Genomic DNA, 25,831 nt, shown 5'->3' on the forward strand with positions numbered 1-25,831 from the left:
CTTGTTATCGCCTGAGGGGGGTTGAGAAATGAGAGCTCACTGCCAAATGATACTACCCTAAAAATAATGGCAAGGAGCGGCTCCCGCCAAGATGAAGCCTTTGATTAAAAGGGTGATCAAGTACCACCACGAGGCGTCTGCCACTCTCAGCCCCAAATGCAATAAATACCAGCATCGCAAAGTCTAATCCCTGGCCAGCCGTTTCTTTCGTTGTTCCTGACGATGCTCCTTCAATTTTTCTCCTTGGCCCTAAGTTGTGGCTAGAATGACGCCAACCGTTCGAGTCACCATCAAACCTCACGATTCCTGTCGAACAGAGAGTGGCTCAGATTCGTGTACAAATCATGAGTCAAAAAGGTAGGTTGGCAGCTCGGGGGTCCTACCTGGGTTTCGGCTGCAAAGGACAATCTCGATTTCCAGTACTATTGTTGAATGACACTTGTGTGATGATATTCGACTTACAACGACGTGGCTACTGCATGTGTCAAGTGTATTTACGAGGAGCCATACCGAGGAAGTATATCTTACATGCAAAATCAGGAAGGTCATGCTCACTGTCACGCTGATCACTACACATCTTTCTAGTCAAGACAGTCTGACAGGTCACATTTATACAAGACTGCTGAAACGTCAAAAAGACGAGGGAGGTATCATTGGAGGTATCATTTGGTTCCGAGCTATGCTTAGATACATCGAAAAGAAATATCCGCCGGTTCGTAAGAGGTAAAAAAAGTTCATGTGCATGAATGGTATCATCAAATGTTGTTCGTAAAAAGTAGCCCAACCAACCGGCCTTGAATCGTAAGAAAAGGTATAAAAAAGGGTCGACCCCCTATCCATGAACGCCATGCCAATCTCAAGCATAACCAATTTGTGGTTAACAAAAGTGAAGAAGTCGTCATTTATCATCTGTGCCGTAGTTCAGGCTTCCTCGCCATATTCACAGTGGGCGGCGGCTGGTCATCGTCATCCATGGGATACGGCGGGGGCCCGTTCGCGTTCATGCTCGGCCGGCGGTTGTGTCCCTCCAAGTGGGACAAGGGTGTTTTGGGCGGCAGAGGGGGCGGCTCGATGCGGTACGCCCTCGGCGGCTGTGGCGACAGCGGCTTCGGGACCATATCGCCCTGCGGCCTCCGAGAATACTCGTACTCGTCAGAACTCGTAATGGCAATCTTGTCGGCGCCGGAAGCATGACGGTATTGTGCGGGGGTGGGCGCATGGCTGACCAAGCGGTCCGGGTCATCATCGATGGGTGATTGTGAGATCGTCGATAGAGGAGTCTGCTGCTGAACGGTGCGGATATTTGGCTCGGATGAGCGAGGTGTGTGAGTTCGGGGCGGCGAGGCGTGGCTGGTTGCCGGCCGCGTTCGCTCTGCCGGTCGCTCTATCGGCCGCGTATGCTCCGCCGAACTGCGGGGCGAAGGTGTTTGGATAGGGTTGGAGGTAGGCAGCGACAGTCGATCAGTCCCAGAGTCGTACGACTCACGACCAGGAGAGTTGCGAGGAGGAAAAGACATTGGGAAATCTCCAGGAAGTTCCACAGCCAGTGGCGAGCTGATCGAGGCCATGGCAGGCGGGGGGTATCATTTCGGGGACACTGCTGAGCCGCTCATAACGCTGCTTTGCCCTGTGGATTTTCGCGAGCTTGGTCGAAGATTCCTGTATCATCTTCTGCTCGGCAGGCCGGCCCATGTATCTCCTGGTGCCGGTGCTAATCTCAGACAGTCGATGCCATTCGTTCATACCAAACTCGCCGACTCCCACTTCGACGTTCAGGCGATAATAATTCTCCGCGTTGACGCCTCGCTTCATCAAGTGCTCCTTCTTCATGTATTCGTGAATCACCTCGCATCCTTCGATTTTGGCGATCAACTTCCTCCTGGCATCGGCGAATTCGCCCATGAAACCCTCGTACCAGACGTGAGAGTTCTGGTCGGTACCCTTGGGCCTCCTCCCGGTTCCGACGCTAATAAAGACACCCACTTCACGGCCCGGCCACTCGTTGACGGTAGCTTCGTCAAGAGCATATGGGGATGGGTTGAAAGTACCCGCGCCGTCGTCGTGGAATTGTGACTGGCCCACCCTGATCGGCTTGAAGGCCAGCCCGATGGCTGATGTTGCTCTGCCAGCTTGCCAGATTGTGCAGTCAAATTCGGGTGCGGGCTCTTTCCTAGAGTCGTAAGAGCGCAGGAGGGCAGGCTCGCCACCCTTTTGGGTGCCTCTATACATAGCCGTAACCGCCCTAGTCAATGTTAGCAAAAGTCCTGGAAGGGAGATAAAGAAAGAAAAGAAGAAGTAAAAAACCGAGAAAGAAGCAGTGTTAAGGAGTTCCTTACGTTTTCGTTCTGTTTTCCCTCGTATCATAGAGCAACGCGTCCGGGTCGCCGCCATATGACCCGCGGAAGGTAGGCCGAGCCATCTGGGCCGTCGGACTTCTCGCGCTGAAGCTAATGACGCTGGCGTTGCTGGTGTGTCGCTTCACCTTTGATGAAGCACTCGTCCTGGACAGAGGGCTAGCGATCGACGAGCCTGTATCGTTTCCTTCATCTTCGTCCACGGTGTGCTCCCGCACAGCCTCTTTGATCGCCTGCTCCAGCATCGAGGCCTTGAAAAGCGTCGAGCGGTAGGGAATGCCGGCGATGGTCTTGTCTGTCTGGAACACCATGCGTGTCATGCGCACGTAGAGCTCCTTGCATTGCTCGAGGTCGAGTCGGAGGCGGCCCAGCATCAGGGCGATCAACCCGCCGGTGCCGGTGCCGACGATGAGGTCGAAATGGTCGCATGGCTTGGGAATTTCGTGGCGTCGCGGTGCTTTGCCCTCGATCTCGACGTAGGTGCGGTGCATCAACTCTTGCAGAATGATAATCATGGAATAGCCTCGGACTCCTCCGCCATCTGTTTGGTTGTTTGCCACCCCGCCAGTTTGTCAGTCAATCCGAACTATTTTTGTCTGTGCTTCGCGTGCGTCGAAGTGCCCATGGCTGGGTTGCTTGTTGCTATTACTCACCTAGCGATAATATCCGGAGGGGCGGTCCCTTGGTGGTGTCGCGCCTCTTGAGGGCGCCGTCTGAATCCATTTCTTGTGTCTGCTGGTTTTGGTCGCCAAGAAAGGTGGTGGTGAGAGTTTGCGAAAAGGAAACTGTGAAATGGGCGCGGGCAGCTGCGCAGAGTGAATGAATGGATGGATTGGATTCCTGTTGGTGTATGACTTCGAGTCCGCCTTGGCTGGAATGACAGAAGAGCCCCGCCTACGCCGGCGATCTAGTGCTAATTCCGGCAAATACAGGGTCTACGATGCTCCTTTACAGAAGGGGAGCCGGGGAGCCCTGTAGGGATGGCTGTTAGGTACGTATTACGCAACTGGGTCGCTCGGCGCTGATCAAGTATTGCTCAGAGTGACGCGCCACTCAGTGCTGCATAAGAAGAAACGAAGAAGGACGGCTGAACCGGTCGCAAGATGGTGTGAGATTGATAGAGAGATTCAATTTGGCACGCAGCTGATTTCGAATGAATGCCAATCCCCCCCGTACTTATTTCGAGTTTGAATGACTCTCCCGCTGGTTCAATAACCTTCCAGGTGACTGCATGTCATGTTAGGTAATGAAGCAAACTTGTATTACCACGGGCCGTTTCTGTAAACATTTTAAGCTTAAGAGCCCACCAGCGCGTCACTCACAGGCCGACAGGTTCTGGACAGGCAAGCGACAGGGCCTTGAAGTTCCTGGTTCTTAGCAACTTGGGTCATGTCATAACTGGTGGGGTAAATAACGACGGACGGACGGACTTGCTGCTCGTGAATACGGCGAACGGCAAACGGCTAGCACACTTTCTTTTCTATTTGTGGCTGTGAGATCCGCGAGTCCCATTATTGATGGGCATACGTGGACGGCTTGGCTTTCAGCTCTCGATCTATCTATCTACTGTCTCGTATGGGAGGTCATACCTATAATTCCGACTTACTATGATGGATGAATAATCCAAAGATGCATGCATGGCTGCTGCTGTACGGCTGCTGCTGACGGCTTGAGCTTGCAGTTTATGCAAACAAGCAAAGCTGCCAGGCAACATGCCGGACAAGACGGGACAATGAAGAATCGCGTATGTACAGGAGGTAGGTTAGCCATTTACCTCCAATGCCACTGTGAAGGCGACAAGGCGAATACTGATTGACCGACGCCCACTCTTGGAATCGGTTATTACTGCGAAACGCGAATCGCATAGTGGCCGCCGTCAGCCACTTGATGCCTGATCTCCCCTTCGAGATCGTCAGGAGGCCGCCAGGCTAGAAGCTAGACGGGTGGCAGATTGACTGATTGATCAATCATGGTTGGGCATCGGTTCGTCGGATCGCTGCATCTCTGCAGCATACATATGCGAGCATGTTCCTGAACGCTAAATACCAAGTACAGGTATTTCTTCGTTGCTGGCAGGCTGGAGCTCCCCGGCTGCGTGGTCCTAATTGGGCACATCGGCCTTCTGAACACGGGCGCTAGCCACTGCTAGATGGAGCATCCGTGCAGTAATCCGTGTGGCAGTGCGTCCAATCTTTTTTTCCTCGGAGGGATAAGTGGGAAAAGCGCCATCTTTTCCCTCCACAAATGCATGGCCCCGGCCCGAATCTCGTGACGGACAGGATCCAATGACTTCATCAGACGGAGACGCTCCTCGCCTCTTGGCTGCGAACTCCCATTACCGAGCCGAAACCAGCGAAAACAAAGAAAAAGAAAATCAAGTTCCTGAGTTTTACCGACCACCCGACATGGGCCAAGGTTCTATCTGACAGAATATCGGGTCATGACGACTTAAACCTTACAGATCTCGACGTGCATACCCGTTCGAAGTCTTCCAGAAGAAGCCTATTCTGTGGGAAAAGGCTCGGTCTTTTTCAATGACAAACTCTGACTAGGAACTCCGAGATGGCCGACGACTGTCGAGCAAACTGACTAATACCTTGCTTCGTGGCAGGTGCTACGGTCGGCATCAGCAAGCTTTCCAAGCCCCGAGCCCATGTAACGTCGCAGTAAGTAGTAAGAGAAAGACGATGGAATCCAACAACTCTATCACTGCTCAGACCCATCTCACACATCGTGGCCCGGATCTACATACTGAGATAGGTCGAGCTCCCAATAACATGTCTTATTCAGTGTTTCTTGGTCGATTCGTAGTGTGTGTCTTTAACATCAGCGTGTCAGTGTAAGTAGCATACATACATAGTGGCCACAGAAACAATCTATTCGGATTTAGTCTATCATGGAATGCCACAAGCCAAAACCCAAAAGCGCCTTGCCGAACAACCCGACGACGCCCAGTGCTACCTCACTACAGACCAAAACCGGGCCCTGATTATACTTCTACCTGGCCTGACTTCCAAGGTTTTTCTGTTTCTCCATTAGGGTTTTAGGAGTCTGTCATTCTAGCTCTAGATCAAGATCGAAACTGCCGTCATGCCGGGATCCATGACCATGTAAGGAATAGCCCCCTCATCCATGGCCTTGCTATTGTAGTAAAACAACTTCGCGAGCCGACACAAGTCGAGGTAGAACATCTCTGACACGTCGCGGATCTCGACCTCCTTGGGCTCCGTCTTGCGCCGATAGACGCTCCACTGGCTGAGCGCGAAGTTGAGCAGGCTGCGGTCGGCGCCGACCTTGAAACTGAGCAGCCACGGCACGATGCTCTCGAGCATCCACTGGCGCTGCCGGTTGATCGGCAGGGCCGCGACCAGGTCGCGCTCCGTGTACTGCTGCAGGTCGGCCAGCGTCGCGGGCGGGGCCGAGCACAGGCAGCTGGGCTTCGCGGCCACGAAGGCCTGGTAGAAGTTCTGCAGGTAGTTGACGGCCGTGTGGAAGGGGGCCGCGAGGTGGATGCACATGGTGACGGCGTCGACGAGTTGGTCGAACGTCTTGATGGTCGGGAAGGTCTTGATGTGGCCCGACTCCTGCACCTCGCGGCACCAGTCGGCGATGTAGGGGTCCTCGGCCACCATCTGGTCGGCGCGCGGCTGGTCGTAGTATATCAGCAGCATCGAGCAGACGTACTTGCGGATGACGGTCCACATGAGCGTCATGTTCTTGGCGTAGGGGTAGTTCTTATACTTGGGGTCCTCGAAGCCCGCCGGGTCGGAGGGGAAACCCCGATCCCGCAGCTGGCTCGGTACGTAGTTGCCCTGGAAGTCGAAGTGCTCGAAGGCGTGGCGAAGGTAGTTGGAGGCCTGCTCCGGCGAGGCGCCGACCACGTCGTACATGATCTGTGGCACCAGGGAGGCTCGGCCGGCGGCGTTCAGCGACAACGTCTTGTACCAGTGCGGGTGAAGAAGCTTGTAGACGATGTGCTCCATGGGGATAGTCCGGTTGGTGGAAACGATGACAGCCTCCTCGATGAAATGACTGTTGGTGAGATGGACGGTAATCTCATGTCTAAACCAGTCAGACGCCTGGGCGCAGGTCTTTGCGTAACGCCAGGGCCAATCCGTCGCTTCGCCCTTGGTAGAGTCCGATGGGCTCATCCGTTTGTTGAAGATAGTGACTGACTTGGCCATAGTCCCCTTGTAGTCGATCACTATAGCAATCGGGTGAATCTTGCCATCTGGGTACAGTCTGTAAAGAGTCACTGCAGCGCATCCCCAGTTGTCGTCGCTTGCAGGCTGCTTGTGGTGGAGCACTTCATCGGCGCCGACCCCAAAGGCTTCGCGGAAGTAGCTACAGTCCTGAACAAGGAGCGAAGCAGGATCGACCTTGGGAAGCGCCTCGGCCCACTTGCCGTAGCCATTGGCCCTTGCCGCCTCCACAAACTCCTTGATCAGGCCCGGAGAGGCACGGGTGATGGTCGTAGGGTTCGCGCCAGTCAGCGACTGGTCAGCGAATCGTCGGTCACTGAACCAATCATCCAGGTGACCGATGTTCTCCCCTCGAGCAATGTCGGTTCCTGACTTGCGGTGCCACCTAGTCGAGAAATTGCGGTCAGTATGTTGAAGAGGGCCCGTAGTACGAGCCGAAAGGTTGCCGGCCGGGAAAGGTTAAGACCTAGTGTATCTAGTGTAACCAAAGAAGGTGACTGTTTCGAAAAATGATTACTCACTTATTGTACTCTTCGACGTCTTTGATAGTGACCCCCTTCTCCGGTGTACCTTCTATAGCACACCTGACCTTTTCCAATATCCAGTCCGCAGTTTTCCCAAGGAAGGTATCAGGTATCACCTTTTGCACGATGATCTGAGACTCGAGAATTCCAAGATTGTTGAAGAGTTTCCATAGGGACATGTCGTCCGCCTTGGGGATAGTCTGTAGATGCGGAGGGAACCCAGACGGTTTGCCGTCGTCCTCGGTGGGATATGACGACCACCGATACATGTTGCGCTTCTCCGATAGGTCTATGCACCTAGGCAGAGTAGGCTCTAGGGCTAGCACGTCGAAGTAGGACTCGTAGCTAAATGAAACACACGCAATCGGTGAGCAAAGGGGCATCGGTGGTGTAACTTTATGCAGGTAGGGCCTCTTGTCTCAAGTCTTACCTTCGCTCAATCCTCGAGTAGATCTGAGTCAGAGCAGCTTGTGTCCCGGCATAAGTTCCCTCTTTGATGTTACCACCAGCGTACTTGGTGCTGTTGGGCCCAGAGGGGGCAGCGTGGTCAATGATGTCGAAGATCTTCAGGTTGAGCAGTTCCTCCGACAGCACGCCGGCGTCAAACTCCTGAAGCGGCGCATGGCGGATAGGGACGATGTTCTTGAGCACATCTTTCTCATCAGGTTGCCTCAGCAGTTTTCTGGGATCAAGTAAACAGTGTTCCGGTGATGGCTTCGGCAAACGCGAATCTAGCTCGCCGATAATGCCTTGGTCTTTTGGGCGCCTTTGTTGGCGACGTAAGGTTGAGAGTGTGCTTCCCATAATAACAGAGCAGACAGGTAGTTATTTTCCTTCTTCGATACCAACAAAGTTATCAACGTAGAGGCTTGAAGAGAATACTATCAATGCCCAAACTAGACGCACGGAAGGTTTGACTTATATCATGACCCTGATCATATGGTGTCTGAGAGGGAGTGAAACATGGCTCCCAACCATTATGTAGGTTCTCGCCCTTCTCGGCGGGCGCTCAGCCATTCCCGGCAGCCGTGCCGCAACAATGTGAGAACCACATTTCCCAAAGGAGATGCCGCTGATCTAAGGGCGTAAGACTCAGCCGCTGGATGACAGGTATTTGGTTAGTTCCATTGGACGTTCTGCGCGGCTCGTGTCCATGGGGCACGCAAGAACGCAGCTGAGGGTAGCAGTATTGATTCGGTGAACCCTGGGCAGGCAGGGCCGGAGACGCCAGTCAGAGGGGCATCATACCCGTCGGCGGATGCCTAGATGTGTTTGTGCCAAGAGCAGACGCGGTGTACAATCCCTTTGGGGGAAGAAATAACATTGCAACAGAACCAACGGCGTGTGGAGTTGCTATAATTGGGTGCACCGTTGGCCCACAGTTAAGGCTGAGGGCGAAAAGAGCCCACTCCCTTGCATCGATATCGACCTGTGGTCCCTTGCTACTCCTTCCTTGGTTGCGATGGAATAAAAAAGACACGCTGTATGCTGGAAGAAAGAGTAAGAGCCTGCAGACTGGTCGTGATGCGGGTAATCTTAGTCCCCGCCGGCCCGGGTTGATAGCGCCTCCCTCGTACAGGGGGTATCGATCAGCTCGCATGCACGTCAGCAGCTAGCTCCAAATGTGCCGCATGGCCTCTCAGCCACTGCTCGTTGCTGCTGACATTAACATTGACATGCCGGCATGGCGCCGCCAATACACGATGCAGAGTGCCTAATCGAACGATGCGATACGGCTTTGCGCGTCGGTGAAGGGATGATGTAATCAAATGGCAAACTGTCCGTACATGTGACTCAAACATCTGGCTGGAAGCCATCGTGGCAGCAGACGTTTCGGTACAGGAATGGGCAGCTGTTGGCAATGATGCCACATTCCGTGGTTGCTGAAGTCAACGCGTGCATTCGTCTCATCGCAGCATTCTCGGCTGCGCTGCGCTCAGAGCTCGGTTTGCTGTTGGATGGTGATTTTGCCAACCTGGCAGCTGGGCCTGGATAGGCCTGGCCAAGCAACCCGACCTCTATCAATACGGGGCACGCCTAGAACAGTCACATGGGTGGTGCTCATCACAGGGAGTCTTCCCTATTTGAGCTCACCGGCAGACCTCCTAATGTATGTGACGAACGACCAGCCATGGTTTCGTAGGTCCTGGGTGAGACATGGTGTTGAAGCTACAATTTGCTGACTTCTCCGCGGCGGAGAGGTCTGATCATGCCTCAGCACAGTCGGTCCCTAGTTGTCGTACAAAGAGATCTAGTTTGAACCAATCGCTGCCGCTGTCAGTCATCTGAAACATAAACGGGGGTTCACAATACCGTGCCGAAGCTCAAACCTATTTATACTGCCAGTGAAGCTCGGGGCACATCTACAAAACGAAACCAACCGCGCTCAAAAACTTAGCTTTGCCCCTGCAGACTCTGCTAAAACATCGTGATCTTTGATGCCTCCCTTGGGACTCCGTGTAAAGAAGGACAACGTCTTCTTGATAGCCCAAGTGTGGTTGCATAATTTTCGTAATGACCGCGCTTATTGAGACCGGCGCCTGTACTGTATACATGGAAAGGGTGCAAACGTCGGCCCCGGGTTGGAGATGCAGCTGCTTGCCGCAAAAGTCGAATAATGAATCGTTAGTCTGCTGGGCTTTTGAACTGCATGTAGTTCTTCCTCTTGACTTGAGGCACATCTTTTCGGAAAGCAATACTGATAGTTCGTTGCAGTTTCACGATGGAGCCGTGCCTACCAACCAGCCATTTCTACCACTTGCCCCTTCCGACGGCGGCCGGTCGAGATCCGTCGAGATGCGATGAGTTAGGGGTACTGAACGACTTCAAATAGCCAAAGAGCAAATGTATTGGTAGGTCTGGTTCCTGGCCCCATCTCTTCCATCCCATGTTTCGTTGGCCATGTCAGGTCTCCCTGTAGCACAGCTTACCATGGGATGATACATGGGTGAAGGCGCCCCCTAAACTCTGAACGCTACATGGGAAAGCTCCTTCGCGTATCAGAAAGCACGGCAACCCGAAAGCTACCTGCGTTTCTTTATAGATGGCATATTTGCCACCATTATACGAGGAAAGTCGATGTTGTGTGTTCCTGTTCATTCATAGTTATTTTCAACGTCACCTTTTGACGGTCCAGAATTTCTATCTTTCACTGTTTCTAAATTCTTCATGTTGGTCCGGATGATATCATCATGAGCAACATGCGTGTTTCGATGCCGAGCTCGCGATACTTTTTTGAGAAGTCGCCAGGTGTGTTCATCTCACGGGCGAATCTGATTGCCCAAACGCCCGAAGAGGAGCTCGAGGCCGATAAGATCCTGCAGCTGGCTTCAGGAGATAATAGGGAGTACGGGGTGTACTACGACCCGTCAAGCGAGGCCAACCTGTCCCGGGGGAAAATCGCGGAGTGGCAATGGGTATTAGTCCACTTTAGCTGCTGCTTCTCGACTCTACTTGCTGGTAAGTGTTCCCGGATGTCCTGCTGTATGCGGGAATACACAGGCTGACTTAAGTTCGCCAGGATATGACGCGAGCAGCCTTGCTGTAACTCAGGTCTTCATATTTGATACTTTCCCCAACGTCCAGCTCATTTTCTGTATCGCTGCTGCGTCGAGCTTGGGATGTTGCTGCTCAGCGCCTTTACTCCGGCACTTCATGGATATGGTAGACTTGCGACGATTCAGAGTGTTAGCTGCTTTACTCTTCCTTGGCGGGTCGGTAGTTGCTGGGATAGCAACAAAAGTCGAGGTTCTCATCATTGGACGTGTGTTGACTGGAGTTGCCATTGGGGGACTGCAGATGAGGTGAGTTGACCAACATCATCTCCATACTATCGGTGTTAAAGCACATATTGACACGCTATAGCCTGATGACGTACAACACTTTGCTCGCTACTCCGAGGGAGCTTTCATGGCTGCACCTTGTATCCGGGATCGGTTATGCCATTGGTCTCGTTCTCGGCGTATCTACTATCGTGGTGTTTACAATATGGCGTTGGGTAAGACTTCTTCCTATTGGACGCTTCGAAGGACCATTCACTGAAGCTTCAGTATCAGGTCTTTTTTCTTGGTGGCAGTATGGCCGCTATCGTGGCAGTTCTTGCTGCGCTGTCGTACCCCTCGGTGACTGTTCAGCCGGAGAACAAGATGCTGAGAGCTATGGCCGATGTCGACTGGGTCGGCGCCGTCTTACATTCCCTGCTGTTTGTATCATTTGATGCGGCATTTTTGCTGTCGGGGTCCCGGTGGGCTTGGGACTCAGTACAGGTCATTTCTTCATGGGCCGCCATTGCCGTGTTGTTTGTTTTATGCTTCCTCCAACACGGGTACGGCTTCTGGATTCCCGGAGATAGGATCCTCCCCCTAGGTGTTCTCCGAAACCGGATTGGCCTGGGCAGCTTGTTTGTCGTTGCCGCTACAGCAGGCAGCTTGTCTGTCATGCTGCATGGCATAGCCCTATTCTGCGCCTTTGCGCGAGGTGAACAGGCCAAACTGATAGCTGCCCATTTGCTCCCAGCTCTCGGATGCTTCGGAGTCGCGTCCCTACTGGTCAAGCCAATATTGCATGCCGTTCGAAGACCTGCTGTCCTGTATCTCTGTGGAGGTATATGTGTCAGTGCTGGATCAGGAGCATTGATGTGGGTCACGGTGCATACCTCTCCCATCATTGTTATTGGCCTCTCGTGCCTGCTTGGCTCTTCGCTGGGCCTGATGTCAACGCTCTCCATGCCCGTTCTGGAGGCAAACCTTCCACCACATTTGCGCAATGGTATCTCCATATGCCTTGTTGTGGTGACACAGACCTTTACCACACTGCCTATCGCACTAAGCGCCTGTATCTATCTGAGCCGGGGCTACCATAACCTACTACAGGCAGCTGGTGATGTGCAAATACCTAATGCCGAAGCTCAGCAAGCACTGGCTGGGCTGCGGTCACACTGGCTGGACATTACGATGTCTGGAATCCCCACCTCTGTGCTGGAAGCAGCGTCCGCTTCTATCATGGACGTTTTTGCTATAGGGATAGCGGCAGGAGTAGCCATGATAGCTGCTGGTTTTATCGACGGCTTTCGTCCGTGGCCTCTTCATATTCCGACCCAAGAGAATTAGAACCTTGTACGGAGGAATGTAGTTAAGGGATTAGCGAGGATGGCCCAATGGTCAACCGTGCTTTAGACAGCTCGCGCAATCCAGGCCTCAATCTCAGCTGCCACCATATCACTGTTCATCTCCAGGAACATCATATGACCATTTCCCAGTATCCCTTTACCTTCGAGTTCCAGGTGCTCTGTTGACACACCTGCTTGCCTGAGATACTCGACGGTGCCCCAGGCGTACTGTGCATGGTATGACGCTTGTGTGGTCACAATAAGAACAGGAATATTGGCTAGATTAATCAAGGTCCGAGGCCGTGGCGACATAGCTTGCAGGATACACTCCATCAAGCCTGAAGAGTTGGGTTGAGCCGCGGTTTTCACCAGGTCTCCATCTGGATTCGTCACTGGTGGGTTATATGTGATGGGCGCATGAGCTATGCCATAGGGACATCCAGGCCTCTTGGCAAGGGTAGCCTTGGAGAATGGCGGCCCAACTGGCTCCAGGTTCACGATCGCCTTCACGAGGCTTGGCCGTACATCTGCTGTTAGGTAGGGAATCGCGCCACCTTGCGAGTGGCCTATCATCACCACGGGTCTGCCGATGCGATCCAGTAACGCCGCACAAGCAGCTTGCGATGCCAATTCTTGCTGGGCAGCGTCGCCTAGCATCTGAATAGTCGAAGCATAGAATGTGTCGAAGACGGTGTCGCCAATGACTCCGGATCCTGGCCATTGGGTGTGAAGCTTGGCCTGTGGCCAGATACCGTAACCCTTTGAGGCCGTAAACATCTTCTGTACCTGCTCTGCCCCAAAGACAATCATGCGCCCATTACTTGGGTGCCATGGACTTCTTCCTCGGAAAGGAACGTCGACAATGTAAACTTCGTATCCTCGTGAGAGGAAGAATGAGGACCAGCCGGGGTTGCCATCGGGCTTCGTGAGCCAGTCCTTTTGCACACTAAGTTTCGTTTTTCTTCGTAGGCGGGAATGCCAGCAATCAAACTCACAATGCCTGTTCTGGTACCGCCATGTATGAAGAGAAGAGGGAAGGGCCGATTTTCGGTGGTTGACTTGGGGATCAGATGCTCAACATACATCTGCCCTTGCAGTGTATGTGTGCCCTGCTCATCTTCGACATATTCCCCCCCCAACATAGAAAACCTCACGTACGTGGTCACATCCACAAGCCATTTATGGTAGTCAACAAAGTTGCATTGAGCTGTAGGGTTTGTGGGTGGTATCATCTGGAATGAACTGTTCTGATGCTCGAGTTGTCGTTGGCGTTCTCCTACGTGTACAAAAGCGGGGGCTCGGTTGCCTACTTTCTTAGAACCGAACCACGCACCTTCCGTGTGAAGTAAGTGTCCGGATTGAACAATATTCCATTTGCAATGACATAGCCATAGGTAATCAATATACATAATGAAAGCTAAAATAATGTATGCCATATTATATGTATACATACATAACGAATCTGCTATGCTGCATATTGGCATTACGACGTCTAGAAATACACCGCCTCCCTGGTTTGAGATATGGGCAGAACACTACAGCTTGTTTCACTATTGCGCGACGGTTGTGACTGGGTAACAACCAAGCACACAGTACTAATGTATTCTTGACTGGTCATTCCGATTATGTACCTGTCTACCATTCATTCATATAAGAAAGTTAATTTAATATGTGCTTCATTGAGCAAGTACATGCAGCTTATTGTAGGGAGGTTCACCTCTCTGCTGTGGTTGGCTCGAATAGAGCTGAGGATTCTTTCCAGGCTGCATCCACTATAAAATACATGCGGCCTAGTAAGGAAAGAATGCTACGCAGCCTACGCAGCCTACGCTTGACCGACAGGTGGTTTCCGCCCAGGGGGCGAAACCGTACCTGCTGTACTTGGCTGTCTAAAACTCAGTTAGGGGCCGCCCGTTGCAGCCTAGCGCTGAATGGGACCTGAATAGCTAATCTTATCGGTCGCCCCAACTCAGGCCTAATAAATATTTACCTGCCGTACTTCCGCAAGCAGAGACTGCAAGCAGCAAAATCAGGGTCTACCAACATTCCATCAACCATTCGCATCGCCACTTCTCATAAGCGGCCAACAAGCCTGTCCATGCTTGCAAGAAGACTACTTACGCGGCCGTCGTTATTGCCAGTTTCTGCATCGGCATTGCAATCCCTTTTGACTACCCCCATGATGGAGAACTCACGGGCACCCGCCGCCAGCGGTGGCAGAAACCGCAATGCCCGGAGGGGCAAGTCTGGCGCATTCCCTCAGCAGAACAGATCAAACCACAGCACAGCAGTCGCATCAGAAGCGCCCAAGATGGCTCCCAGAGTGGCCACTCCGCCTTTAACTGAGCCTGTGCCGCTCGACACGCCTCGCTTTGCTGATTTGGCCAAGGAAAGCCTCCTTGATCCCGTCGTGCTTAAGACTATCATTGAAGACATGAAGTTTGACCACATGACGCCAGTGCAGGCCGCCACCATCCACCAGCTCCTCAAAGAACGTGATACGGATGTACTTGCACAGGCCAAGACAGGTACAGGAAAGACAGTGGCTTTCTTGCTCCCCGCTATCCAGAGCATGTTGAACCGCAAGCGCCAGCCCGGTCAATTTGTCTCGTTGCTTGTCATTTCACCTACCAGAGAGCTTGCGCTGCAGATTGCCAACGAAGCACAGAAGCTTCTTGGACGCAGGCCCGAGTACTCGGTGTGCACTGCTATCGGAGGCACCAACCAGAACACCGAGGAGCGGAAAATCATCAAGGGCTGCGATATCCTGATTGGCACCCCTGGTCGCCTCCTGGACCATTTCACCAATAATGAACGAAACTCACATGCCATTCAAGCTAAGCTGCAGAGGGTCGACACCCTTGTTCTGGACGAAGCTGATAGGCTTCTCGATATGGGTTTCCTCCCTTCCCTGAAGAACATTATCGCGGTTCTGCCCAAGCGAGAAGTCTCGGAGAGACAGAGCATGCTTTTCTCTGCTACTGTGCCCCAGTATGTCGACAAAGTTGCGCATTTCGCCCTGAACAAAGGCTACAAGTACATTTCTACTATCCCCGAAGGTGAACTCAACACCCATGAGCGAGTTCCTCAGAGCCTTATTGTCGTCCCGACTTTCTCGGATATGGCTGCAGCTTTGGCCGGAGCTCTGCGCCAAGAGCTGGCGCATGTTGGCCCTGAATCGTTCAAGGCTATTGTGTTCGCCCCTACAGCTGCCCTCGTAGACTTCTACGTTGAAGTGCTCAAGTCGATTCCGGGTCTGCCGACCCCCATGGCCCTGCACTCTCGCGCCTCGCAGAGCAAGCGTACCAAGACTACGGATGAGTTCCGCAAGGCAAAGACTGGCCTCTTGATCGCTACGGACGTTATCGCCCGTGGTATGGATTTCCCGGCTGTAACCAATGTGTTCCAGGCTGGTATCCCCGCAGACAAGGAATCATACGTCCACCGCCTGGGCCGTACCGCCCGAGCTGGAGCGGAGGGCCGCGGTACCTTCATCGTCGCATCCGCGGAAGCATTCTTCCCCAAGTACACCCTGAAGGATATCGAATTCGTGGAATCGACACCCAACTTGGAGGCGCGTGCCGACGTCCAGCAGATCGCACAAAAGCTGGAGCCCGAGGTGCAGAACAAGGCATACCAGGCTTGGTTAGGATTCTACAAGACGTTCATGAAGTCGTTGCGTTGGGATGCCGAGACCCTGGTCTCGGAAGCCAACAAGCTTGCCCTGGATGGACTCGGTGCGCCGGAAGTGCCAACTCTGTACAAGAGCACAGTGGGCAAGATGGGACTCAGGGGCACGAGAGGACTCGTAGTCGGGCCTGATCCCATGAAGGCTCCTCGTGGTGGTGGCGGACGCGGCGGCGGCGGCGGACGGCCCTCGGGCGGCGGCGGCGGTGGTGGTTATGGCGGAGAGTCGGGAGGCGGCAAACGTCAGCGCAGATAGCTGGACGACCGATCCTTATTTCTCTCGGTTTGATGTGTGCATCTATTGACGTTGCTAGTTTGCAGAGGCGTTACGGGCTTTGTATAGACGGGTATAGAACGTGGCGGTGACAGGCATAACGGATCTGCCTTTGATACCTTGACTGGAACGAAGCGATGCTATAGAGATAGACAATGATTTAATATGTTGACTACCCGGCCCTTTCCAGTGATGGTCTCATGAATTGCTAACGTTGGCAGCGGGCGATGAACGCAAACACCTTTCCCATACGAGATCACAATAATTGGATGGAAAAGTACCCAAGTACCGCAACCAGCCCCACAAAATGTGGCGTCTCATGGAGCGACGAGTCAAGATGCCGGAACTCATATCCAGCTGTCTCACCCATCAACTGTACACACCTTGAGCTGGTCGTCTGTGTTCACGAAGCACACGTAGTCAATGGAACCCACGTCAGATTGACTTGCATTGCGGGCTTTCCATACTTTTCCGACGTATTGCTTCGCACCTGACTAGCTATTGCAGCATTTGTGTGGCCGGCAGCCTTTAGGGTTCGTTGGAGACATCATCAAGCTGCGTGTCATTGTAGGCATCTCGCTATGCCGAGGGAGACCCTCGCCTTCCGCAGCAAACAGCACGCTTCCCATTCCAACACGGCCCGAAACAGGACCAGGCTAGGGAAACAGCAACAGAAGAAAGAGTTTCGACGCAGAGGCGTCTTCCCTTTCTTCGAACTACCCTTCGAGCTGAGGCATGAGATCCTGAAGCTGGCCACCTTACAAAGCAATACCACCACCAGTGCCAGGTCCAGTCCCGGCCCTTCATCTTCTTCTTCTTCCGCCTCTAAATCATACCAGCAGGCCTTATGTCTGTTCCTCACCTGCCGCTGGCTATACGAAGAGGCCGCCGCCATCTTTTATCGGGACGTCGTGCTGGACACCCGAGCCTCCTCTGAGAACGGAGGACCATCCTCCCCTACCCCCTTTCTCGTGCGCTCCCTGACGCCCCGTCTCTATGTCCGGACCCTGCGCATCCGGTTCTATGTCAAGGAATACCACCTCGGCCTGTTCCACACCGTCTACGCGCCCATCCTGCGCGACATGGCGCAGAACGGCTGGCTGGAGCACCTGGTCCTCGAAATCGGGTACCAATTCCCCTCGCCCAGCTTCTGGGGCGGCGGCGTGAGTGACGGCGACGGCGACGCCAACGGCCAAGAAAAACCCCTACGCAAACGTGGACCCGTTCCACGACGACGTGCCCATCATCCCGGGCAAGCACCTAAAGAACCGCGCCGAGGAGCTGTTGTGCGCCCCTCTGTTCGTCACCCAGCCGCCGTTCCAGGGGTTCCTCAAGATGCTGCACGGTTTCTCATTTTCGCTGCCCATGAAGGTCGCCGTCTACCTCGAGGCCGCCGACCACCCGCCGTTCTGGTGCGCCTTCCACCGCGCGCATGCCTCGGGGGAGGGCGCGTGCGGGGGCAGCTGGCCCGACGGCGGTACGCAGCTGTTGAAGATCAGGTGGACGGATCTGGTCAAGACCTTTGCGGGCGCGAAAGCCCCTCCTGCGGAATCGTGGGCGGTCGATGCTATTTAAGGTCTACGGGCAGTATGTCGAGGCCTTGAAATCCATTTTAATTGTGGCTGTGGCATCCATACTTATTTATCGGGCACTCGATGCACTCGATGTCACTGATATTGACATCTACATCTAGTGGATGTCCACAGAAACCGAGTTGCCGTATGCATCCAGCAATGGCATAGATAAAGGCATGATCAGATCTTGATCCATAACACACACACACACACATGCATAGTGTAAACTGTCAGGTATGTAGATTTATTCCACCATCTTCATATTTCGCACCAGCCTTACGCCCCTATACTAACTCAAACTGTCCATCAAGTGCCCAAAAGCATACAAATCTCCGACCCAGAGCTACCGAGAAACTACCCAACTCATTGCCTCGAAACCGTCATCTGAGATAGCACTCCAGTCACAGTGGCTTGGTCGAACCACGCAACCGACTTTCTCCTCCTGGAAGATGGCCTAGCAATAGTTTCCTCCTCCTCGTCCTCGTGACAAGGAGAAGCAGCAGCGGTAGGAGAAGGAGGAGGCGTGGACGATGATTCTTTCGTAGAGGTAGATTTGTTATAACAGTCCCGCTCATGGTGCTCCGATGTGCGGTACTCCTCCTGTAGCAAACTTACACAGCGTGCCTGAAGCCCACGAAACTCCTGCAGTGTCTCTTCACCGAGCCGCGCAGCCTCGGCCAGCTCGACGGCAGCGTCGGCTGCCTCCAGCGCCTCGTGGTAGTCGGAGCGGGTGAGGCACACACCCCCATCAAGGATTTCCACGCACCTTCGGTACACGGCTACCACCTCAGCGTGGGAGCGTTCCTCGGTGTTGGTGATCATGGTGGCAAAGAATATATGGGACGAGAGCCTCAAAAATCGTCTCCTTGAGCTTGAGTATGTATGTGTATGTTTGCGACAGGCTTGTTTTGAACTTGCCTTAGGTGCCGGGGCCTCATATATATGTGGATGGTATCGGCGGTATTTTGGCTCCCTCATGTCTTGTCATTTGAGTGTCGCATTGTCCCCAGAAGATTGTGATAATGCGGAATTGTCTTCTCAGCTTGTGCAACAATGCCATGGTGAGGACTCTAGATCCATCTTTCGTCGGACAAAGAGGTCAGCAGGCAGTCTAGACCCAGTGTGACATCACTCTAGATAACGCAAGATGCGATGATGCCTAGGGGGCATCATCGTGTTGCACGTAATCCATACTCATGATGGTTTCGAGAGAACCACCCAGTCGCAAGCAACAACCCACTGACCCTCGCTGCCGAGGTCCACTCCCCAAACCGGCCTCGCGATCGCAACCACACAGCCCACGGAGACTTCGCTTTTCTTACCCAGGCCCTGCAGCCGCCCTTCGCCTGCCAGGATCACACGGGAGCTCACGCCGCCATTCTTGGAAATGAAGAGACCGTTACCACCGCCGCTGCCACCTCCGTTGTTCATATTGTCGTCGGCGTCGCGTTGCCTTTGCTGTTGCTGAGACCCGCTGACGAGCATCATATTGGAAGCGGTCCGCACCTCGTCCACCCGCAGCCGGGCCGCCCAGTCGCCGTCCCGCTTGGAGCCGGTTGCGCTCTCGATGTTCATCAGCCAGTCCCGCAGCTCGGAGGCGAGGCCGCCGGGGACGTACTTGGCTCCCTTTCTCCGAGGCGAGAACGCGTCGGGAAGCGGCTCGCGATGGCCGGGTTCCGGTAGCTCTGGGGGCTTGAACCGGGGTACTGGCTGGAACATGGGTTGTTGGTGCTGTTGCTGCTGCTGATGAGCAGATAAGAAGATTCTTCTGTTGGGTGGTGATGAGTCGGAGGACTCATCGTCGTGGCTGAGGACTTCGTCATCTTCCGCATCTTCTTCTAAGTTGTTCAAAGACCCTTCTTCCGCCACGCCCTGAGAAGACTCTGCTGGAGCGACTTGGGAAGAGGCAGGGACGATCGGTTCCATATCGCCATCAGACAAAACGGACAAGCGCCGTCTCTTCGGCGGCGGTCCATCATCCTGGACTTCATCCATGAACTCATCTTCTTCATAATAATAAGTAGTATCAGCAGCATGACCAGCAGTAGCGTCACGATGCTGACTGCTGGGGACTAGCAAGGAGTTCGAAGACGGCGGCTCCGAGTCGACCTCGATAGATTCATGTAGGTTGCGACCTGGACCACTGTACGAGGGCCGCGGCAGCGGTTGAGGCGGCGAGCTGTCGATGATGTCATGGATGCCATCATTGGCATTGTGGTTACGCTGCTGCCTCTGGGCAAACGTGGACGGCGGCGCCGGCGCCGTAGCGGACGAAGGTGCACCACGTGGTGTCGAGTGCAGCGAGAAGCGCGGCGTTGCGTGGAACTGCTGCGAGCCGCTGGCGAGAGGCTTGGGTGTGCCGCTCTGTTGAGTTCCTCCTGTCCTTTTGGGGACGAGGAACCTATGGGGCGTTGGTGTCTGAACGCGAGGGTTTCAGCAATACTTCTTTACACATCGATACTACACATAAGATCAGTGTTGTAGAGGAGACTTACCAAGGGGGAGGAGGCGCCATCGCATTTAGCTTTGGTCTCTTCCAGCATGGTTAGGAGTACGGCACTCAACGCAAGCTGCCCTGCAGGAGGTCGGCATTCGGCCAACCCTACCACCACTCAGGAGCCAGTGAAAGCCGCTATGATGGCATTTACTAGAGTGGTGTAATCTTATCATCAAACGGAGCTTACATTAATATCAGACTTGAATATGTTGATGAAGAAAGAGGTATAAATGAACGGCGATGGGTACCGAGTCGCAGGCACCTCAGCGCTGAACCATGTGGCTTGGTCTGTTCTTTGGGGTACTAGCTAGCTAGCGTCAAGCCGCTTGGACTGCCGACGTTGCCCCCCACTTCATCTCCCTGTGCAACTTTTCTGTCTACGAGGCAACTTATTCAAGAAATACGGGCTCATGTCATAGAGATCTTGCGTATATACGGAATTATTTTCTTCATCGTCGTTCCAGTCCTAAGCTCGGACTAGAAAGCGAGATGCTCAGGACGCCGTGAAGGACCTCTAGAAGAACCTCTCTCTCATGTACCAAACGCCATGCCAGAAGCCAGGTGACCAATCATGACATCATCTTAACCCAAACGCCAACCATGATTCTTATACAACCTTCACATCACTCGTCATATACCAGCCCAAATATCCCCTTATACACCAGCGGCACAGAAAAACACACACCCGCCCTATTCAAAGCTACCACTCCCGAACAAGCCACTAACAGCCTTGCTCCGGTCGCCCACGCCCTTCCACTTCTTTTTCTCGCGGCGCATCTCGCTCTCGCGCAGCTTCTCCCGCCGCTCGTTCTCGCGCGCGAAGAAGTTGATACCGCTGCGCTTCCCGGCGTTCTTCTTGAGCTTGCCATCGTCACCACCAGCTCCGCCTGCTGAAGAGGCTCCCGGCATGGCGGAGCCGACACCACCGGCAGTGGTGGTACCAGTAGCCGACAGGGTAGATGACTGAGACATGAGCGAGTTGTTGGTGGTAGCCTTGCGCAGCAGAGCCGGGACCTTGAAAGTACCCGAACCGGCCGAGTTGGCGGGCGCCGCGAAGGCAAGACGGGACGCGCTAAGACCCGACGACCCCGCGCGTTTGAGCGAGATGCGGTCCACGACAGCCGTGCGCGAAGCGCGGCCGTTCTCCTTGTCGTTCGATGTGGAGCCATCAGCGGCGGCTTCATCATCGGATCCCTCGCCCTCGAGAGGATCGGTGGCCGGGATGATGGTATGATCGTCCTCTAGTAGACTTGAGAGGGAACGCTTGACATCCGTGATGGAGGTCGGGACGCGAGCAGTGTTTGCACCACGCGCCTTCCGCAGAGCAGGAGGCAGGCGAGCGGTGTGATCAGGCTCTAGTCGGTTGCGTTTGCGGCCGAGGTTCTGATTCTCAGTCTGGGCCTGAGCATCCTCAGACGTTGCCGGCTGGCTATCGGGGATTCTATCCTCCTGAGCCTCTTCTCGCTGCCCCTGGCTGAGGCTCTGAGAATCCTCCTCCTCTTGCTCGTCGACAGCATTGGGATCGATATCCAACTCATCATCGCTGCCCCTGTCTTCAATACTCTTGAGGAAGGCGGCATTTCGCGGGTTCTCGGCAATCTTGCCAATACGCTCATCCGCAAACAACGCCTTTTGCATCTTCTGGAATTGGCGTCGCTTCATGCGCTTACGGGCCTCGCCGCCATCGTCACTATCGGAGAGGTCGAAGGCACCGTTCTCGCCTCCACCGTGAAGCCGGCGCTTTCTGAGCATACCAGTCGTGATATCATGGAAGAGCCTATCAACCTGCACCGCTTCTTCTTGCCGTTCGCGCTCGCTATAAGAGGAATTGTTAGCCGTGTTATTCTTGACGTGTAGATCAAATGATTAGGGTCCGGTCACTTACGCGAAAAGAGCCGCCAGCTTGCTCTCGTTGATGTCATTGCCCTCGGCATCATCGATCATTTGCTTGCGCAACTCCGCCTCAGCTTCATCATCACTTTCGTCCTCGCCATCTGCGCCACCAAGCCCAGCGTACTCGTCCTCGGACTCGTCGGCTTGTTCCTCAACCATCTCCCGGGCCTTGCTCTTCTTCGCATCGAACTTGGCTTGGTGTCGCTGCTTCCGACGGGCGGCCTTGGCCATGAGCTTGAAGGCAGAAGCGCCTTCCTCATCTTGAGCTGTTGCTTCCGTGTTGGACGCGGTAACGGGCAGCGCCATGTTTACCAGAGGGCTACCCGAAGCCTCCGTAGCAGACACACTGGAATCTTCCGGGGCAGCGGCATCACCGCGTCTTCGCAACTTGCCTTTCTTCCGGATAACAAGGGGTGACTCCATCTGCTCGACGGCCGCTTGTCGAGGCTTCACTGGAGTGCCATTTAGCACAACCGTATCGACTGTGCCTGCAGGCACCTCGATAAACCGTGACTTGAGTGGGGAGTTGTCGGCAAACCCATTGTCTTGGGTTGGCTGCAAGTCGGACATTTGCGTGGCGTCCAGTTGCAGCAGGCTGTCAAAGCCGTGTGCTTGGCTTTGCGAGAAGTGCAACTGCACACCCTGCGTCTCTCGGTTCTGGGTTTCGCCCTGGCTGTCGAAGACCAAGCCGTCATCATCCTGTGATGCTCGTTGGTCGGCCGTGGCGGAGAACTGCGAGTCAGGGAAAGCGTCCGTGGATTGCATCGGCGTACCACTGGTAAAAGCTGCAGGCTGACTAGATTGACTGTCGTCCATTGTGCCAGCAAAGATCTGAGTGAGGCCGAGACCGGCAGGGCCGGATAATGGTACGGGAAGGCCGGGAATGAAAGATTTGGTGGCAGATCTGAGGACAGAAGTAGGGACTTTAGGGGAGCTGGAGTGGTGGCCCGAGGGCGAGTCGAACGTCCTAGTCTTGGGCTTCGGCGTTTTAGCCTCCACCTGCTTCTCTTCTTCCTCCTCGTCATCCGAGAGAACGTGAACATTCTTCCTCGCACGGCGGGCTCTGGGGTGCGAAGGCGAGCCGTCACCGTCCTCGTCATCAGAAAGCTGCTTCCGCGTGTCTTTAGCCTTGGGCGTCACAGCATCTTCGGGCTCCGACTCGCCTTCCTCATCTTCTGCCGCATCCTCGTCAAAAAGGGGGTTCCCGGGTTCCTCGGTCTCCTCATCCTCGGATCCGGAGAACGTGATCTCACCCTCTTCCACGGGCTCACCGACGTCGCTTCCCTCAAAGCTATCGTCGTCACTGTCATCCCAGCCAACAGCATCGTCGCCCTCACCATTTTCACGCCTTTCCTTGCGGGCTTGCTTTGCATCTGCGCGCTCCCTTTCCATGATCTCTTCAGCCTCCTGTCTCGCACGCGCCACAATGTCTTCGACTTGTTCACGCTCTCGCTCGCGTTCCTCCTCCGTCTGGACCACGATGCCCTTGGCCTTCAGAGCTTCGAGCCTGCGCTCCCGCTCGAGTTTGGCCTGGGCACGAGCGCGCTCGTACAGCTGAGCCTGCATTTGGACAGCGCTTATACCGGCCTTGACGGGCTTGCCCTTGCGGGCATTGGGCGGTGGTGATGAGTGGATTTGCGCAAGCTGGTGAAGGTCGTGCAAAGACTTAGACTCTTGTGTCTTCTTGGCAGGCATGCGAGCGAAGATAGCATCGATCTTGCTCTGTTTGGGATTGAGGACCTGTAACTCGGGCTCCGAGTCCGAATCAATGGCGACTTTGTTGACTTGAACGGGGTCTTGGGGAAACTTGACACGGAATTGACGCTTAGGGGGTGCCGGTTTCTTTTTGGGTGATGGTTCGAGATCTGCAGCCGTAGCCACACCTTTGCCTTTGTCAAGAGTCTTGGTCTCGGCCACGACCTCATCAAGGCTGGGTAGCTCCACGTTTTTGTCTGCATGAGCATCGGCTGAGGTTCCTTCGGCCGAGGTTGCCAGTGGCCCAGGCGCCTCCATCACCCTTTTCACGGCGCTGGGAGGCGAGCTCGGTGGTGTGCCAACTTCACCCACCTCGGCATCAGTCTGAGCGCCCGAAACAGGTGTTGTTGGTCGGCTCGAGCTGGGTGGCACGTTGGTCGCAGGAGCGGACTCCTCAGCACCAGCGGGCCGGAAGTTGAACCTTTCGAACAGGGAATTTTTGGTGATCTTTTTCTTCGTCTTTGCTTCATGAGCTAGTTGCATACTGCGGGCCATGCGCTGAGTTTCGCGGTTCATCTCTTCGATAGCCTTCTTGCTGGCTTTGCGAGCCGGGCGTCCCGCGGAGGACTGTTGCGTGAGCTTACGTCCACCCTCGTCGTCTGTGATATCTGAGACATCGTCGTCCTCAGTCTCTTCAGCGCCAGCCGGCATCTGCTCTGCCATGCGCTTGGCACGTTCGTCGCGCTTCTTCTGCTCCTCAGCCTCCTTTTGCAGACGCTCTTGGCGCTTGCGGGCCACAAGGGCTTGGAAGCGGGAGTTCTTGGTAAGGTCGGCTGGCAGGTCGTCCTCGATGTCCGAGCCAGCTGTTGTTGTGTTCTTCTTCAGGGGAGAGGGAGAAGGCGACACGAAAAGACCGGGCGATGCTGATCTATTTCGCGTTGACGCATCTTCTGGCGTTGGGCTCCTCTGCGGCCGGGCCACACGACGTCTGCGTGGCAAGGCCGAGACCTCGTCATCATCCTCTTCTTCAGCATCCTCTTGATCTGACTTTGACCGGGACGAGCTCTGCTTGCTCTGTGTCGTTTTAGATGGTGATTTGGCGGGCGATGCTGCTTTCTTTGTAGTCCCCGCTAACATGCGCGCTGCAATGCGTCCTCTTGGCCGTATTATTTCCTCCTCTTCGTCATCATCATCATCATCTTCTTCTTCTCCCTCGTCGTCGTTCTCTTGTTCGACGGTATCTGTGGTAGTTGCTGGCTGCACCGGCTTCTCGGCATTCCGCAATTTGGCTTCGTCGAGCTTCTTGAACAGTGCTTTTGTGTCAATTGGGCCGCTGGTTTCTTCGTCTGAGCTCTCATCCAGAGCTGCCAGCTCCTTCTGGAGTTTGGATCGGGGGCTCAGCGTGGGCGAGCCGGAAGTCGACGCTGCATCGCCCGTTGGCGAGGGCGAGCGTGTCGAAGCCATAGCGAGTAGGCTTTCTTCTAAGATATTGGGGGTATTATGCACACAAACGACCTGCTTCAAAACATAGAATGTGTAGAACAAAGTGTATTTCAAGACACTGAGAAAACAATGACCAAAGCTACCAAATGCTTATGGGGTCAATCGTGAATATGGAGTTGTATGTATGTATGCAGAAGAATTGGTGCGAGGGAGAGGAAGGGTGGGCTAAAGTGGTGTAAGTAAGTACGAGCAGCCAAAGACGCGTTAATTGGGGCGGGCCCGTGTAAGTCGCGATTTGCTCCTGTCGCGTCTTTCGCCCACTAGAAGCCGGCCCCCGCGTCGATTTATTAATTGATTGATTTCCACTAAACCGGCCGGACAGGGGGAGCTTGGGCCATCAACGCCAGCCCTTTCCGCGCCAACCAACCAGAACCTCGATCGCTATTAGAAAATGGCAACTGGCGTTTTCTCATCGTGGAGTTGCCCGATGTCGTACAGGGGTTGGGGCTCTGCACTGATCAGCTAGAATGCTCAGCTGTCTATCCCTTGCTTGATACTGCTTGCGAGGCCAATCTGCAATG

At 54.3% G+C, this 25,831-nt stretch overlaps 9 protein-coding genes across 9 annotated transcripts; 3 read left to right on the forward strand and 6 right to left on the reverse strand.

Moving 5' to 3' along the window:
* Positions 1–905: 905 nt before the first annotated feature.
* Positions 906–3,077, reverse strand: PG986_011068 (uncharacterized protein; the record flags this gene model as incomplete). Its single annotated transcript, XM_066847290.1, has 4 exons — positions 906–1,410; positions 1,487–2,242; positions 2,337–2,895; positions 3,008–3,077. 4 exons carry the CDS (start codon positions 3,075–3,077, stop codon positions 906–908), a joined length of 1,890 nt encoding a protein of 629 aa, XP_066696781.1.
* Positions 3,078–5,419: 2,342 nt separating this feature from the next.
* Positions 5,420–7,884, reverse strand: PG986_011069 (Linoleate 9S-lipoxygenase 1; the record flags this gene model as incomplete). Its single annotated transcript, XM_066847291.1, has 3 exons — positions 5,420–6,941; positions 7,078–7,425; positions 7,511–7,884. The coding sequence occupies 3 exons, from the start codon at positions 7,882–7,884 to the stop codon at positions 5,420–5,422; spliced, it is 2,244 nt and encodes a 747-aa protein (XP_066696782.1).
* Positions 7,885–10,280: 2,396 nt separating this feature from the next.
* Positions 10,281–12,188, forward strand: PG986_011070 (uncharacterized protein; the record flags this gene model as incomplete). Its single annotated transcript, XM_066847292.1, has 4 exons — positions 10,281–10,539; positions 10,601–10,883; positions 10,945–11,077; positions 11,130–12,188. 4 exons carry the CDS (start codon positions 10,281–10,283, stop codon positions 12,186–12,188), a joined length of 1,734 nt encoding a protein of 577 aa, XP_066696783.1.
* Positions 12,189–12,250: 62 nt separating this feature from the next.
* Positions 12,251–13,419, reverse strand: PG986_011071 (uncharacterized protein; the record flags this gene model as incomplete). The annotated part of the gene is made up of 2 exons (XM_066847293.1): positions 12,251–13,123; positions 13,183–13,419. 2 exons carry the CDS (start codon positions 13,417–13,419, stop codon positions 12,251–12,253), a joined length of 1,110 nt encoding a protein of 369 aa, XP_066696784.1.
* A 950-nt stretch (positions 13,420–14,369) lies between these two features.
* Positions 14,370–16,130, forward strand: PG986_011072 (uncharacterized protein; the record flags this gene model as incomplete). Its single annotated transcript, XM_066847294.1, has 1 exon — positions 14,370–16,130. One exon carries the CDS (start codon positions 14,370–14,372, stop codon positions 16,128–16,130), a length of 1,761 nt encoding a protein of 586 aa, XP_066696785.1.
* Positions 16,131–16,729: 599 nt separating this feature from the next.
* On the forward strand, positions 16,730–17,723 carry PG986_011073 (uncharacterized protein; the record flags this gene model as incomplete). Its single annotated transcript, XM_066847295.1, has 2 exons — positions 16,730–17,311; positions 17,406–17,723. 2 exons carry the CDS (start codon positions 16,730–16,732, stop codon positions 17,721–17,723), a joined length of 900 nt encoding a protein of 299 aa, XP_066696786.1.
* Positions 17,724–18,085: 362 nt separating this feature from the next.
* On the reverse strand, positions 18,086–18,544 carry PG986_011074 (uncharacterized protein; the record flags this gene model as incomplete). Its single annotated transcript, XM_066847296.1, has 1 exon — positions 18,086–18,544. The coding sequence occupies one exon, from the start codon at positions 18,542–18,544 to the stop codon at positions 18,086–18,088; it is 459 nt and encodes a 152-aa protein (XP_066696787.1).
* A 372-nt stretch (positions 18,545–18,916) lies between these two features.
* Positions 18,917–20,265, reverse strand: PG986_011075 (uncharacterized protein; the record flags this gene model as incomplete). Its single annotated transcript, XM_066847297.1, has 2 exons — positions 18,917–20,140; positions 20,218–20,265. 2 exons carry the CDS (start codon positions 20,263–20,265, stop codon positions 18,917–18,919), a joined length of 1,272 nt encoding a protein of 423 aa, XP_066696788.1.
* A 644-nt stretch (positions 20,266–20,909) lies between these two features.
* On the reverse strand, positions 20,910–25,271 carry PG986_011076 (MRC1-like domain-containing protein; the record flags this gene model as incomplete). The annotated part of the gene is made up of 2 exons (XM_066847298.1): positions 20,910–22,035; positions 22,105–25,271. The coding sequence occupies 2 exons, from the start codon at positions 25,269–25,271 to the stop codon at positions 20,910–20,912; spliced, it is 4,293 nt and encodes a 1,430-aa protein (XP_066696789.1).
* Between the last annotated feature and the right edge of the window lie 560 nt (positions 25,272–25,831).

This window comes from Apiospora aurea, assembly GCF_038362705.1.
Source record: "Apiospora aurea strain CBS 24483 chromosome Unknown utg000007l_segment0_segment0, whole genome shotgun sequence".
In the NCBI taxonomy this organism is placed as follows: Eukaryota; Fungi; Ascomycota; class Sordariomycetes; order Amphisphaeriales; family Apiosporaceae; genus Apiospora; species Apiospora aurea.